At 43.8% G+C, this 17325-nt stretch overlaps 1 protein-coding gene across 2 annotated transcripts in view; it reads left to right on the top strand.

The window, feature by feature from the left end:
* The window catches only part of ADAM12 (ADAM metallopeptidase domain 12), a 377170-nt gene that overhangs the window by 249252 nt on the left and 110593 nt on the right, over window positions 1-17325 (top strand). For both annotated transcript variants that reach the window (XM_064269188.1, XM_064269189.1), the window contains exon 6: window positions 12706-12892. In XM_064269188.1, the coding sequence (XP_064125258.1) occupies window positions 12706-12892 (187 nt within the window). The remainder of the gene's footprint in view (window positions 1-12705; window positions 12893-17325) is intronic.

The raw sequence follows: 17325 nt of genomic DNA on the forward strand, positions 1-17325 counted from the left end.
AGTATTAGCATTTAAGTTCCTCACTTGACAAAAACTATAAAGGGCCTCTGGTCATCAGGAAACAAAGGAACTAATTTAACAATTACCAAGGTGAGTTGAATGTAGGCTCGCATGGGTAGGGGCTTTCCCTAATGCACCCGGGGCACAGTGCAAGCAGCAGTTACCTTCCAGAGCTGGGCAGGGCAGGCCAAGCCCAGCATGTCGTCATAGCCCCTTCCTTCCAAATCACAGTGATTAACCATCAGCCGCCTCTGATGTGCGCCCCAGGAAAACCAGTTTGTCTGACCAAGTTCCAGCTGCTTCAGCTTTTCACTGGATTGATTGAGTCTGTGAACTAACAGCGTGCATCCTCCAGAGTCCTGGTTTTGCTCCAGCCCGTGGAGTGTGGTTCTGTGGGAGGGAGGAGAAAGAAGGGCCTGGGCGGGCAACAAGCCAGCTTGAGCTAGCAAGCAGGGTTCTTGTTCTGCGTTCTGCATGTCAGAGCCCCATACATGCAACACACACAGACAACACACACAACACAAGATGCACACACAACACATACAAATCCCATATACCACACACACATGAAACATACCCGTCACACACATCACACACACCAAAAAAACATAGAAATAGCACACACACCACACGCACAAAATAACACAGCATACACCCCACACATACACACATCCCACACATACATTCCACACACATATTTCTGCGTATATATATATATATATATATATATATATTACTCTTTGAAAAGTACGTATATCAAAACACTGAGGTATTTTACTAATGAACTTTTCTGTAACGGTCTAATAGAGAACTTAACAATGTGGGTCTCTGTAAATAGATGTCTTACGCATTTGTGTGTATGCCTTTGAGATCTATGTTATTTAATACTGTTTGTATGTTATTGAAATATATGCTTACCCATCTTTATGATTTGTATATATAGAATGTACTCTTCTTTATTACTGTCCAAAGTGAAAGTCATTATCCATGTCTTGAATAAATTTGATTATTGAAATTTATTTTAATTAAATAATTAAAAGATTTGTTAAGGTAGCATCTAAAGTAAAAAAAATCATTGATAAGTGAAAAGTACTCACATCTCATTTGTGTAACACTGTCGAACTTTAAAGTTGTGCTAATCTGGTAAGCAAGTAGAGGTATCCAGTTGTTTGAACTTGCTTTTCTCCGGTTGCTCATGCATTCCGAAAAGGGTGAACTTTTGCCAGAAGAAGGATGAACAAGGGCTGGGAATACTCAGAAACAAATAGGCCTCCTTCACCAACATCCTCCCCGTGTGTCTGAAGATGTTTTCAGTCATCAGCACAGAGACCAGGCATAAATGGAGGCATTTGAGATCGGTCTGATAGTTTTGGGTGATCCTTTTAGAGACTGTCAAATTCTTGATGGCTAAAAATAAAATAAAATAAAAATTTTGTTTTTTTTTTAAAGAGAAAAGCCACCACCTGTCTGTCAGTGTGTCACACTGTGATGGCTTGTGTGTTTGCTATGATATTAGAAGCTTTGCCACCAGTATTTCAAATACCAGCAAGGTCACCATGATGGACAGGTTTCAGCAGAGCTTCCAGACTGAGACAGATTAGGAAGGGGGGCCTGGTGATCTACTTCTGAAAATTGGCCAGTGAAAACCCTGTGGATTACAGCAGAATCTGGTCTGGCATAGTGCTGGAAGATGAGCCCTCTAGGCTGGGAGGCACTCAGAACGCACAGTGGCCCAACAGCGGACTTGAGCACACCGGCCATTGTGAAGATGGTACAGGATTGGGCAACTTTTCATTCTGTTGTACCTGGGGTGACCATGAGTCAGAGCTACTTGACGGCAGCTAACAACAACAAAGAGAAAAGGGATACCTCCAAGGGATTCCTAATATCTCCTTTTTATAATAAATAAAATGATTTATAAACCATTAAGTAGTTAAAAAAAAAAATGAAGGATGAGCTGCTGGGTACAGTATTCCCAGGGTAGTATTCAAATATGACTAATCTACCCTCTCTTCCTTGCATGGGACATCCAGTCACAAATCCCTGTCCTTTTTCCTTTTTCCTGCTGCCACTCTCTTCAGTACATGTTGCCTAAACTCTTCCAGCCTCCAAGGACACAGACAGCCAAGGTTCCCGGTCCCTTGCCACACAGCAGGGTCAACCACACTGAGCCAATGCTGTAGCATGTCTGAGCCTCCGTGTCCATCTCTCGCCTCCAGCACCTGGAGGACGTTTCCTCCCTGTTACCTGACACAGACCCAGAATTTGGCAAAGAGGAATACTGAATACTGTAAAATACTTGTGGCCAGGGTTTCGGGAAAAGTCAGAGCGTGGGTGCTGTGTTGTCTGGGGTCGACCACCAACACTGAGGGGGAAACGGACGTGGGGATGCTGCGTGGGTATCACCCACTCCCTGCTGTGGTGTTCCTGAGGATTTTAACTTCCCAGATCTTCTTGGTGTTGTTGCAAAAGCAGCAGACCGTGCATCAACAGAGAAATTCCAGAGTTATGTAGTCAACTTTATGATCTCGCAAGGAGAGAATCAGACCAGAGAAAAAGCTGTGTTCGATCAACTGCTCGGAGACAGGAGAGTTGATGGAGACTGGAAATAGAGAAAAAAATGGAACAGTAGTAGCACCAGCCTGGTGGACTTGGAGCAAGAAAATAGGGATTAAAAATTATGTTCACAGTGGTGTGCTCCAAAAACACATTAAGATCTAGGAATGTGGAAGAAGGCTCGAGCATCCCAGGGGACACATTAATTAGAGCCCAGCAGATTACAGTTCTGCAGAGAAATGCAGAGACAGAACATCCTGCATTGCTTCAAATAGGCTTGATCAAAGATGAGCAGGCAAGGACAAAGTCTGTCCTGGGATGGAGACGAGAGGAGGGAACCAACAAGTCATCCTTCATCATTTGAAGGATGAAGATAAGAAGAGAGAAAAGCAGATCCTAGTGGAAAGGGGACTTGAAGAGGAAGCAGCCCTTTAGTGGGGGAAATGAAGTGTGACGTGGAAAATGGGTTGTAAAAACGAGCTCAGCTGTGGAGTTTATCCTGACTTTGAAATAACTCCAAGTCAAATGTAAAGTTCAGGCCATAGTTAATTTCCTGCCATCTTATGTGTCTCCCTGGAGCCCTGGTGGCACAGTGGTTAAGAGCTCAGCTGCTAACGAAAAGGTCAGCGGTTCAAATCCACCAGCAGCTCCTTGGAAACCCTATGGGGCAGATCTGTGCTGTCCTATAGGGTTGCTGTGAGTCAGAATCGACTCAACGGCAGCAGGTTTGGTTTTTGGGTTTGTGTGTCTCCCCAAAGTGCTCACACCCGAGTTAGTACAGACTGGGTGCGGCTTTCGTGATTACCCGGTGCTGTTGTGAGTGGAACTGTGTCCCGAAGAAAGATACAGTGAAGTCCTAACCCCTGCACAACCCAATGAGACCACGGTTGATAAAATAAGGCTCTTCTTAGCAGATGTTATTGGTTAAGACGTCCTGGAATAGTGTGGGTCCCAGTCCTAATGCCTTCTGAGTGGCTTCTTATCAAAGGACAGACGCAGAAACACAGTCACCCACAGGGGAAGACAGATGACATGTGGAGAAATATCTACAAGGCAAGGAACGCCAAGGATTGCTGGGAGCTGGCAGACACCTTTCAACTCGCTCCAGTAACCTTAGGCCTCTCTCCCTTGGTTTCCTCATTAGTAAAATGGGCTCATGATACCTGCTGTGCAGGATTGCTGTAAACAGTGGAGAAGATAATACATTCAAGACCCTGGCTCATGGGGAGAGGGGAAGAGAGGGAGTGACTCCTCATGGCCATGGGGTTTCTTTTTGGGGATATAAAAAAAATGTTCTGGAATTTGATAGCAGTGATTATTGCATAACTCTGGGGATATTCTAAAAGCCACTGAAGTGTACACTTTTACAGGATGAATTGAATAGCATGCAGATTTTATCTCAATAAAGCTGTTATAAAAATAGGAGCCTGCTCAGGTGGTCTTTATCACACGTCATGTTGTTAGGTGCTGTCAAGTTGACTCAGAGTCACAGCGACCGCATGTACAACAGAATGAAACACTGCCCACTCCTGCGCCATCCTCACAATCATTGTTATGCTTGAGCCCGTTGTTGCAGCCACTATGTCAGTCCATCTCATTGAGGGTCTTCCTCTTTTTCTTATTTTTTTATTGTCCTTTAGATGAAGGCTTGCAGAACAAACTGGCTTCTCATTGAACGGTACACATATTGTTTTATGATATTGGTTAACAACCCCACATGTCAGCACTTTCCCCTTCTCAGCCTTGTGTTTCCTATTACCAGCTTTCCTGTTCCCTGCTGCCTTCTACTCCTTGCCCCTGGGCTGGTGTGTCTTTTTTGTCTCATTTTGTCTTATGGGCCTGTCTAATCTTTCGTTGAAGGGCGAACCTAAGGAGTGACTTCATTAGTGAGCTAAAAGCATGTACAGGGGCCATACTTTTGGGGTTTCTCAGGTCTCTGTGAGACCAGTAAGTCTGGTCTTTTTTTGTGACTTAGAATTTTGGTCTACATTTTTCTCCAGGACTGTCAACGACCCTCTATTGTGATCCCTGTCAGAGCAATCAGTGGTGGTAGCTGGGCACCATCTAGTTGTACTGGACTCAGTCTGGTGGAGGCTGTGGTAGGTTGTGGTCCATTAGCCCTTTGGACTAATCTTTCCCTTGTATCTTTAGTTTTCTTCATTCTCCCTTGCTCCCGAAGGGGTGAGATCAGTGGAGTATCTTAGATGGCCGCTCACAGGCTTTTAAAAAGTCTTCCTATTTTTCGCTGACCCTCTGCCAAGCATGATTATCCTTTTCCAGGGAGTGGTCCCTCCTGATAACATGTCCAAAGTACGTGAGATAAAGTCTTACCATTCTCACTTCTGATGAGCACTCCAGTTGTACTTCTTTGAAGACAGATTTATTCTTCCTTTTGGCAGTCCGTGGTATATTCAATATTCTTCACCAACACCGTAATTCAAAGGCATCAATTCTTCTTCGGTGATACTGGAAGATTTGTCAATGGTATTTCAAATACCAGCAGGGTTACCCTTGGTAGACCGGTTTCAGTGGAGCCTCCAGACTAAGACAGACTAGAAAGAAGGACCTGGTAGTCTACTTCTGAAAAAACTAGCCAGTGAAAACCTAATAAATAGCAGTGGAACATCATACATTGTAGTTGCTGTTATTATTAATGTACCAATAACAACTGTTCAAGAAAAATCATTTCTAATAGTTTACCATTTTCCTGTTTGTCATGTCTTCCCACCCTGGTTATGAGTTACGTCTGATACAGGAAGCACAGGTGAGATGTCTCAGTGTGTTCTGTGGGAGCTAGCCCTGTGCTTTGCACATACTAAAAAATACATTAAAAAAGAGAAAAAACAGTTGCCATCGAGTTGATTCCAACTCATGGCAATCCTGTGTGTGTCAGGGTAGATCTGTGCTCCGTAGAGTTTTCAGTGGCTGGTCTTTGGAAGTAGATGACCAAACCTTTCTTCTGAGGTGCCTCTGGGTGGACTTGAATCTCCAGCCTTTCAGTTAGCAGCATGGGTGTTAGCCATTTGTGCCACTCAGAGGCTCCTTTGCACCTAGTAGGGGGGTAGTATATTTGTTGTGATTATACATGGGTAGTTCACATGGAAATTATTCACTCAAAATATGCCCTCTGGTGCTTATGTGTTTACTAGTACAGCTGGCTTTACTATTTATCGAACACATAAATGGGGTAGGATATTACTTTTTTAGTTATCTAGTGCTGCTATAACAGAAATAGCACTAGTGCATGGCTTTAACAAACAGAAACTTATTTCCTCACAGTTTAGGAGGTTAGAAGTCCAAATTCAGAGCGCCAGCTCTAGGGGAAGGCTTTCTCTCTCTGTCGGCTCTCAGGGAAGGAAGGTCTTTGTCCCTTTAGCTTGTTTCCTGGTTCCTTGGAGATCTCCATTTGGCTTGGCATCTCTCTTTCCCCATCTCTACCTCCTAGCTTGTTTGTTTAATCTCTTTTATATCTCACAAGAGATTGACTCAAGACACATCCTGTTCTAATCCTGTCTCATGAACATAACAAAGATGGCCTGTTTCCAAATGGAATTTTAACCACAGGCACAGAGGTTAGGATTTACAACACAGATTTCTGGGGCCACAGTTCAATCCATATCACCCCTGAACTCCTCTAAAAAAGGACTGAGATTAAATTTCACACCAACTGCATTTCCAGCTCAGGATTGGCAGCAAGGTGGTGAGACCAGAAAATTAAATTAGCAGCTGAACACGGATCCAGCCAGGATAACTCCTATTTTCTAATTATTACCTTATAACAGGTAGTCAACATCTGAGCACCAAAATCGCCTGCTTGCCTGGAATAGTGAGAAAAGCCGTGAGAAGAAGAGCAGCGTTAGTGCCTGATACACCATTGCATCAGAGATGAAAAAATGAATTTTAAGATGGACAAAAACGTAACTTGAGGAAATACAGGTCTCCTGAGTTTTCACTTGGAAAGTTAACAAAATCAACTTAAAAATTCAATACATTCCCCTTCCATTCTGAAAAACAGTAGGATTTTAAGGTTAGGCTGCTCTCCCAGTTTCTTAGGTACTGCTGTAACAGAAACACCGCAAGTGGGTGGCTTTAATGAATGGGAATTCATTTTCTCACAGTTCAGGAGGCTAGAAGCCTGAATTCAGGGCACCGGCCCTAGGGAAAGGCTCTCTCTCTGTCAGCCCTGGAGGAAGCTTCTGGCCTTTTCTGTAGCCCAGCGTTCCTCAGTTCCTTGGCAGTCTCCACGTGGCGTCTGTCTTCCCCCATGTGTGCTGGCTTCAGTGCCTGATCAGCTGTTTTTATATCTCAGGGGTGGTTAGGTTTAAGACACTGATATGGCCTTATTAACATAAAAAGAAAACCCTACTCCCAAAAGAATTACATCCACAGGTATACGGGTTAGGATTTCAACATGTATTTTGGGGGTCGGACACCATTCAATCAATAACAGCTGCCAGTTTTCAATGCGGCAGCTCCACATTGTTCTAGGCCCCTTGGCCGTCTCAAAACGGCATTAAGAGGGGAGGCAGACAAGCTTGGGGTTGAGAAGCCCACCCTTGGACACACAGGTCCGGGTTGGGTCCCACTTCCTCCAGGAGCCACTTTGGCACTAGGGATAGTGGCTGGAGCTGCAGCTGTATGAGGGTCAGTTAGGTGATAAATGTGGCAGGCACAGCCCAGAGCCCAGGTCCTAGGAAGACTGCAATATTGGTGAGTCCCAGCCACCATCTCTGCCCCTCCATTCCTCACGCCCAACTCACTGCCTCAGAAACTGGCCTCGGCTACCACCACCACCATCCTTGGCGGCTGGTCCAGTGTCTGCTCCATCTCCTTGTCTCCCGCTAGAAGAGGAGGTACCCAGAGCCTCTGTCTTGCCCAGGCCAGAGGAGGTTATCTTCAGCCTTTCTCTTCCAGCTCTACCAAGGGGAAGAGAACCTATGTTCAAAGTCCTCTGTATTTAAATTCTATACTCTTGAGATACTTGCAACTTCAAGTGTATAACAAAACATCTTTGGCACTCAGCTCAAAACAAATTGCATTTGCTTATCTAACTCGAGGCCAGTAAGGGCTATGAAAATGAGAAGATCAAAACTGTATATCTCAGAAACTCTGAATCCCTCAGCTTTGGGTCCACTGTTGTTTCCAGCAATCTCTAGGGCTAAATGATTAATTATACCCAAGACAATCCAAAGCAATTATTTAATTAAGCTGTATCACAGGCTGCCAATTTTGTGGAGCCCAGGGAAGGCCTTCACCCCGGTTTCTCAACATCTGGCCTTTGGATGACTTCAAAGATAAAAGGAGATAGGAAAACATTTTTATGACTAAGTAATGATTTCTAGAAAATTTCCATTAAGTAGAAAAACGTTTTCAGTAATTTGCTTCTCATGATTAGAACTTGGTGACATGTTTTACTGTAAGGGTTCAGCTTGTTTAAATCCAATGCAAAATAGAAAATGTTGCAATGCAAAATGAGATATTGGTGCCATTTCCTTTTTAGGGCAGTTTTCTAGCTCCCCTGTATATTCTCTTCACGTGTGTTCGTTTTCTGCTCTTCCTTTACCAGTTTTCTTTTTTTAAGTTTTGTTTCTTAAGATTTTTAAGGTCAGCTTTAACGAGCAAAATCCTATTACCCATTCTGAGCTTAAAAATTTAAGTTTTATTTCATAAAGCACTTCTCAAGGAAAGAGATACAAGCCCTCCTCACCCTGACCCCTACCCAGATTGATGACCAAAGTCAAGTTTCTGTGTGTTCTTGGAGAGGTATCCAGACACCAGTGTGTGTTTGGTTGTTTGTTTTTTGTTTGTTTGTTTTAGGGGGAACAAGAGAATAGCTACATTTAATGACTTTAAATCAGTCTTTGGGAATTGAAAATAAGTTACTCCAAGCCACACGGACTCCCCCAACTCTGGACAGTTGAGTGTTCTGACTGTTGGTAGGCACAGCTTAGCTCTTGAATACTTGCTATTGCACACGTCTTGGTGCTCTCTTCTCGATTAAGGTGCAAGTATCTTGAGGACATGGCCTTTCTGTGACTCTCACCACCTCTAATGCCATAGAAAACACAGGATGGCTGAAGTAAACCAGTTGAATAATAATGAATTGATTAGTGTATATTTGCTCACCAGTTGTGATCAAAATAAATTTTTGACTAAATCAAATGACACATTGTATTGGGCAAATCTGCTGCAAAAGATCTCTTTAAAGTGCTAAAAAGCAAAGATACCACTTCTAAGTACTAAGGTGCACCAGACCAAGCCTTGGTATTTTCAGTTGCCTCATATGCATGCGAGAGCTGGACAATGAATAAGGAAGACCAAAGAACTGATGGCCTTTGCATTATGGTGTTGGTGGAGAATATTGAATATACCATGGACTGCCAGAAGAATGAACAAATCTGTCATGGAAGAAGTACAGCCAGAATGCTCCTTAGAAGCAAGAATGGCAAGACTACATCTCACATACTTTGGACTTGTTACCAGGAGGAATCAGTCCCTGGAGAAGGACATCATACTTGGTAAAGTAGAGGGTCAGTGAAAAAGAAGATGACCCTCAACAAGATTGATCAACACAGTGGCTGCAACAATGAGCTCAAGCATAACAACAACTGTGGAGATGGCACAGGACCGGGCAGTGTTTTTGTTCTTTTGTACATTGGGTTGCTATGAGTCGGAACCGACTCGACGGCACCTAACAACAATTCAAACATCTTCATCCCATACCATTTGAGGACTTAAATACTGTTGTTATGTTACAATATAAGAATGGTTACATTGTCACCAATACAGGCCATCAATAAGCACAGGCTGAGTGAATAACTGGGCAGATGAACACTAACGCATGACGTAGGGACACCTCACCAAGTCCCTCATTTGGAAAGAGGCTCAGATTGTCTGAGAAAAACTGATGGACCCAACATTATCAGCTTTTTCTTAGGGATTAAGATATACTCAAACCCTTGGGTTGATGCCATGTGAATTATGTGTTAGAACTGATGGCCTAAACCTGGAGTCCAGGGACCTCCCCGAATTGTCAGCAGAATTGTATGGAGGTGTGAATTATTCTGGGGAGAATCTACAGACGTTAGGAGACACTATATTAGAGGTGTCTGTTTACAGTAAGATGAATTTTGCATGAAAATCTTGAGCGTTACTATAGCGGGGGGATTGTGATCACCTTGCTAAAGAGTGGAAGGTGCTGGGTGTGTGGGAACCCAGCTTACAGTTTCCCAAATTGCCAGTTCTCCAAAGAAAATCTTTCCTTCAACTTTAGAAAGAGCTTTTAAATTAAAGCAGTTTATTGCCCCACATTGGAAAAGAGAGAAACAGGAAGGCACACAGAGGCCAGCACCCCATCACTTGGAGGAAGTTTATCCCCTTAGGTAATGTTGCTCCTTTCTAGGGGACGAGACACAGCGTCAGCTCTGTCCTGCTCCAGAGCACCAGACAAGTGTAGGAGTCCATGGCTTATGCCACCTACTGCCTCTCCAAGTTAGAACATACAGCGAATTTGTTCCATTAAAAAAAAAAAAAAAATGTGTACATATATTCCCAAACCTAAATATCAGCTCAAAGAGTCTTTCTTAGTTATCGTTATTGCCATAAGTATATCCCCTTTTATTAATGCTGTCTCTCGTATTAGAGAGACACAAATGGACAGTATTCCTACGAGGAGACACGTCTAACAAAGGATTGTTGTAGGTGTTGCTGTTAGCTGCCATCAAGCCTGCTCTGACTCACAGCAACCCCATCCATGTACAACAGAACAAAACGTTGCCCGGTCCTGTGCCATCCTCATGATTGTTGGTCTGCTCACATCCATTGTTGGGGCCACTGTGTATTTTGAGCGCCTTCCAGCACTATATCAGACAATGTTCTGTTGTGATCCGTAGGGTTTTCATTGGCTAATTCTCAGAAATAGATCACCAGGCCTATCTTAGTCTGGAAGCTCTGCTGAAACCTGTTCTACCATGCATGACCTGCTGGTGTTTGAAATACTGGTGGCATAGCTTCCAGCATCATAGCAATGCACGAGTCACCATAGCATGACACACTGACAAAGACGGGGGGTGAGGAGTGGATTGAGCAAAGTGTAGGACCTTCATGGAATGGCCAGACTTTGGAATACACATCTTAGCAGAAGATCAGTTCAGGTGTCTGTCCTCGTTAATAATAGAGTTACTGTGGTTTGAGCAGTGACTTATGACATCACAGGTCTGAAAGTTTTAACTGGATGACATAGCAACCTTGAGAATTCGGTACTAGTATCCTCATTTTGGAAACCCTTGTGGTGTAGTGGCTAAGTGTTATGGCTGCTAACCAAAGAGGCAGCAGTTCGAATCTGCCAGCGCTCCTGGGAAACTCTTTGGGGCAGTTTTACTCTGTCCTGCAGGGTCGCTATGGGTCGGAATTGACTCTACAGCAATGGGTTTGGTTTTTTTTTTTTAAGCCTCATTTTACAGGTGAAGGAGCCGAGTCTCAAAGGGAATGAGGAGCCTGGTCAAGGTCACACAGCTAGCAAGTGGCAGAGCTGCCAGACTCCAGAGGCCACTTTCTCAGACATGCTCCTGGGGTGTCTCCCAGTGATGTTCTTCTCTCGTAAAGAGCTGTCCACCCTTAGCCAAAGCAGAACCAGAGGCCAGACCTCAGCCTCTAGGAAGCAGTTCTGATGCTTGTGAGCTGACTTCGGGCCCGTTATGGACATGCCATCCACAAATAAGTAAAACACAGAAAAGCTAACTTTGTAGCCTTATATTGGGAGTCCCGGGGTGGTGCAAATGGGAACGTACTCGGCTGCAGACCAAAAGGTCAGAGGTTTAAGTCTGCCCGGAGGTGCCTCGAAGAAGGACCTGGTGATCTACGTCCCCCAATCAGCAATGAAAACCCCGTGGAGCACACTTCTACTCTGACACACGTGGGGGCGCCGTGAGTAGGAGTCGATGTGCCAGTGGCGATGGCACTGGGGCGGGGGCCGGGGGGGTATCCTTATACCAGAATCGCTTCGAGTCTCAAAGCTAAGTGTTTGGAAAATAGGGCTAATCAGGATGCATAATTTAGATCCGGAATTAACCTTTTTTTTTTTTTTTGGACTTCTGAATGGTGTCTGCTAATTCCGATGTAGTTATTTTCAAAGCAGATGAAGTATCTTTTCTTTCAACTCTTCTTCCTGGCAATATGTCTTTAGAAAGTTAAAAAAAAAAAGGAGAAATACAGTCTATTCTCTACCATAAGATGTTTCAAACAAAAAAGTTCTTAGACTTGCTTTTCAAAAGATTTGCAAAATGGATCTGCAAAAATGCCCTTTCTGATTAAAACCTGAGGCTATAAATAGATTGGTAATCTAATTTCATTCTCTCACTAAGAACTATGTCTTACATGAGGGAAAGAGTAGTCCAAAGGCCTAATGGACCACATCTCCCACAGCCTCCACCAGTCTGAGGCCAGTACAACACGGTGGTGCCCAGCACCTACCACCACCGACTACTCTGACAGTGATCACAATAGAGGGTCCTGGACAGAGCTGGAGAAAAATGTAGAACAAAATTCTAACTCACAAAAAAAGACCAGACTTACTGGTCTGACGGAGACTAGAGAAACCTGGAGAGTATGGCCCCTGTACACCCTTTTAGCTCAGTAATGAAGTCACTCCTGAGGTCAAAATCACCTTTAGCCAAAGATTTAAAAAACTTGATTCTGACTCTTAGGGATTCTATAGGACAGAGTATAGAACTGCCTCATAGAGTTTCCGAGGAATGCCTGGTAGATTCGAACTGCCAACCTTTTGGTTAGCAGCCATAACTCTTAACCACTATGCCACCAGGGTTTCCAGTCAAAGATTAGACAGGCCTATAAAACAGAACAAGACTAAATGGTCACACCAGCTCAGGGGCAAGGACAGGAAGGCAGGAGGGGACAGGAAAGCTGGTAATAGGGAACCCAGGGTCAAGAAGGGGAGAGTGTTGACACATCATGGGGTTGGCAACCAATGTCACAAAATGTGTATTAAGTTGTTCAGTGAGAAACTAATTTGCTCTGTAAACCTTCATCTAAAGTACAATTAAAAAAAAAAAAAAAAACTGTGTCTTAGCCGTAAACAAGAAGCTGCTCTTAAAAAGTTATGTTTTTTCCTTATTTTTTTTTTTTCACTAGGGGACTTATTACGTTTGAAAATAAAACCTATATCTTAGAACCGATGAAAAATACAACCAATAGATACAAACTCTACCCAGCGGAGAGCCTGAAGGGCATCCTGGGATCTTGTGGATTGCATCGGAACGCCTCGGGCCTCATGGCGGATAACTTGCTCCGGCCACCCTCCCAGACGCGGGCAAACAGGGTAGGAGGAAACCCAATTTCATGTTTCTGGGAAGTTGGGGCTCAAGCTGTGGCCACCCAGTGCTGGGACATCTGGGGAAATTTTGCCACCTGCATGCACACTATGTCTGGGTGACGGAAGCCCCCAGTTGGTCTGGGAGCGATTGGTATCATGTGGGCAGAGCATGGCCAAATACTGAAACCTCCATTGTTTGTATTGCAATTGCTGGCCTATGACTCGTTCAGATATGCTGGGTAAAGCCACACATAGGCGGGGTCAAAGGACAACAACATTCGCCATTTGTTAAATCTTTAATGAAAACCTACTGCGAGCCTAGATCCAGGGGTGGGTCCACCATGGTGGCCAAGACTAGAATGGACCCTGCCACTCTCACTCAGCCCTTGTTCCCCTGGGGGGTAAGACAGTATAGAGATTTCTTCATTAACAAGTCACTTTTACAGTTAGGGTCCTCATTCTAATTGGCAGAAAATTCCTAGTCTTTGCCCATGTGTTTGCCTGGGGGTGAGCTGAGTCTGTCCATGTGGGGTTGCTGAGAGTCTTGGTGACCCCAAGCCCGTGCTGTGACTGCTGTCCTGCTCCCGTCTGGGTACTGCCCAACTAGGCAGTTTTCTGCTTCCTACCCCACGTCTTCTGCTACGGGAAAGAGTAATTGTCTAACGAAGTCTGAGCTACCATTGTTTAATGGAGTCCTTCCTGCTTAGTAGACAGAAACATAGGTGTCCAGACGCTTCTTGTGAAACATCCTGTAACTTCTGCAAATGGCTGCTCAGGGCTACACAGAGCTCAGCAGAGTATAATAGCAAAGAGCATCTTCCTTCCTGATGTCTGATTTGTTGTTGTTGTTGTTGTTGTTGTGTGCTATCAAGTCAGTTCCAACTCACGGTGACCTCATGTGACAGGGTAGAACCACCCCATAGGGTTTCCAAGGCTGTAATCTTTACAGAAGCAGACCTGCCCCATCTTTTTTCCATGGAGCTGCCTGTGGGTTCAAACCACCAACCTTTCGGTTAGCAGCTGAGTGCTTAACCACTGTACCACCAGGGCTCCTTGGTGTTTGACTTAGAGGCCCTGAATTAAAATGAGTGATTCCAGATAGGAAATTGTTCACCATTTCCTGATTCTTCATCTCTGGCTTCTCTGCTCCTCTCTTGACAAGGAATCAAGAAAATTTGTGGGTAGGGTTTCCCTTGTGCTTACAGATGACTGTCTGCATACGTGTTCTTCAAGGTTGCCATTGGCATGTTTTGTCTTTCCTAACAGTAATTTGAGTATATCCGTGCCTAATGGTCAGCCTCTCATGAATATTGTTCCTCTTGGTTCATTCCAAATCATTGGGCTATCCTAAATGATTTCTTTTGATCCTTAAAATTTCCCTCTCAAGCTTCTAATAGGTGTGTGTTCCCCTAAACCGTTCTTACCTACTCTACACCTTGCCAGAACTTTTTATTTTAATTTCACCTTCATTCTTTCCGTCTGCGTATTCCGCCTGAGTGATCCCAGCTCCCTCTGTTCTGTTCTGTGTGTCTTACTTACCTAGTGCCGCTATAAAAAGGGGCTGGCTCTAAACAACAGAACTTCTTTTCGCATAGTTTTAGAGGCTGAAAGTCCAAATCAGGGTCTCAGCCGTGCTGACTCCCTCGTTGTCAGGAGCCCAGGCATTCCTGAATTCTTTGGCTTGTAGACAGGACCCTCACATGGTGTCTGTCATCTCCAGCATGTGCTCACCTTTGTGTCTAATCTGCTGTTTTTGTAACACAGAAGTGATTACCATATTTTGTGCAAATAATGTGTGCCTTCGACATTTGTTTGCTAACCACGCCCTCTCCCCCCATGAGGTATTTTCATAAACCTGTTGTGCAGATTTTTTCACAGCCACATGTAAAAAAAAAATAGCATAGTGGCACTTAAAAAATACCTCATGGGGGGCCGGCTTGGTTGGCAAACATAGAAGGCTTGTTATCTATGTAAAAAACACTGTAGACTTAGGACACACTCTACCCTGATATGGCCTATTAACATAACAAAGAAAATCCTTCTTCTAAACAGGATTACATCAACAACTGTAGGCTTAGAATCCAACACATATTTCAGGGAGACAATCCCTAACAGTGTGTTCCCAAGATTTCTGTGGCAGGTGCTCGTGACCTTTTTTTCTTTTTCTGCCCCATCCCACAAGAGGAGCATGCACATACCCATCAGGTACTGTGACTCATTTTGACATGGTGCTTGCTGGGGGAGTCTGTAAGGAGCCCTCATGGTGCAGCAGTTAAGCTCTGACCAAGAGGTCAGCTGTTCAAACCCACCTGTGGCTCCTTAGGAGAAAGATGTGGCAGCCTGCTTCCCTAAAGATTAAAAAAAAAAAGATTACAGTCTTGGAAACCCAATAGGGCAGTTCTACTCTGTTTTATAGGGTCACTGTGAGTCAGAATTGACTTGACGGTAACGGGGTGAGGGGAGTCTGTCTCCAAATCCCAGACAGCAGGACATAACTTGGAAGATACCTCCTCCCCAGTGCGGGAGGTTTTGACATCCTGCTTTCTCCCCCCACACATATGAGAGTCGGTGATTTCAGAGTGAAATTACAAAGACCAGGATCTGTGGACCCACCACGTGCTTATTTTACTCTTCAAACACTCTTTGATTTCAGACCTAGGATAAGATGTGATTAAGCTGTAGATTCACCAGCCATAAACAAGTATAACATTTTCATTTGGTTGTTGAGGCTCTTTGCCTTGAGTACCTTGTTGAATACAAGTTTTTCATGTTATGAGATTTATAACTTGACAGCTTAAATGACACATACTTTTGCTGTTTCATTTAGAAGTAGGAGCTTCGCCTATACCTGCCAGTCATATTTTAATTCTTTAAGCTCAGAGCTCTGTAGAACCATGATTGGCACAGTAATTTCCAGTCATTTTGACTTATATGGAAATGGCAAGGATCTGAATATCAATGTTGTTTTGTTAATAATACATATTGAAACGTAAATGAACCTTTAAATTGAAAAGGGAAAGCTTCCCAAGCACTTCAACTTGGTCCTCAATATTTCTCTCTAGAAATAGTTTCTTTTACAGAAGAGAAAATGTTCTTGACTTAAAGTACATCTATATAATGAAAATGTCGCAAAAAATAATTTTCAAATGAGTGGAATACTTGGGAATTGAAATTACATAGAAGATTGTTTTGGATAGCACCTGTGGTAAATAGGAAAGGAGTACATTCAGGTTATATGCCGCCTACCTGGCTCTCTTACCACTGCCTTTATTTTACACTAAAAGTCAGTGGAACTGCTGCTAACTCACCTTGTTTATGCAGTGCAGCAACTGTATTTGCTTTTTTTCTAGCATTTTCCTGCCCATACTAAGTATTAACTATTTCAAGGATTGGTTTGCAGACTGCGATCTTTTTGCAGGTGTTTGCGTTTTTGTTTTTTTTTTTTCAGGGAGCCATGGGGATAGTTCTAGGCACAGGGGTATAATATGAACTTGGGCTATTGTTTGCCATTTTTACAAGGCTCTGTCTTAGATTGAAGGAGCTCTGGTGGTTCAGTAGTTAAAGCACTCGGCTGCCACCTGAAAGGTTGGCAGTTCAAGCCCACCAGCCACTCCCTGGGAGACAGATGTAGTAAGTAGTCTGCTTCTGTAAAGCTTTACAGCCTTGGAAACCCTGTGGGGCAGTTCTACTCTGTCCTGTAGGTTCTCCGTGAGTTGGAATCGACTAGACAGAATGGGTTTGGTTTTTTGGGTTTTATGTTGGGTTGTGTAAGAGCCCATGTTACTCATGGAGGGGCACAGAAAGACAGGCAGCTTCGTAGTTCTCTCTTTTGCGGGTTTATAATTCCATCCTGAAGGGCTCCTGACATTCAGTCCACCTGACAGACTCCTTCCGTCTTCAGCAACTATGCATTCAAGATTGAAAGCTAATTTGACCATTAGCCTCAGCAAGCTAGAAGGAGGGTGAAGACAGTAGACCTGCAGCTAGAGAAAATTATATGATACATCCCAAAGGCAAGTGTAAATTACTTCTGAATGATCCCTTCTATGGGGATTATCTATGCCATTGTTCCTCTCTCTTAGTGCGTAATTATGGGTCAGATGTAAAAGTTGATCCCTTCTGTAGAAAGAAACATTGGCTTGGGTTACTGAGTAGGACAGCGAGGCCAGGAGATACTGTTGTGTTTCCTCAAATACAACCTTCTGAAATGAACTAGTGTTAGTTATTGCTTTTGTGTAATGGGCTACACAACAGGATTTGCGTAATGGATGTCAGTGGCGGTGGCGATAGTAATACTAAGGTATCTAGCCAGTAGCCATTGAGTTGACTCTGACTCAGGGTGACCACACGCATGTCAGAGTACCACTGTGCTCTGTAGGGTTTTCAGTGGCTGATTTTTTTCAGAAGCAGATCATCAGGACTTTCTTCCAAGGCATCTC

The sequence above is a fragment of the Loxodonta africana genome, chromosome 16, assembly GCF_030014295.1.
Source record: "Loxodonta africana isolate mLoxAfr1 chromosome 16, mLoxAfr1.hap2, whole genome shotgun sequence".
Taxonomy (NCBI): Eukaryota; Metazoa; Chordata; class Mammalia; order Proboscidea; family Elephantidae; genus Loxodonta; species Loxodonta africana.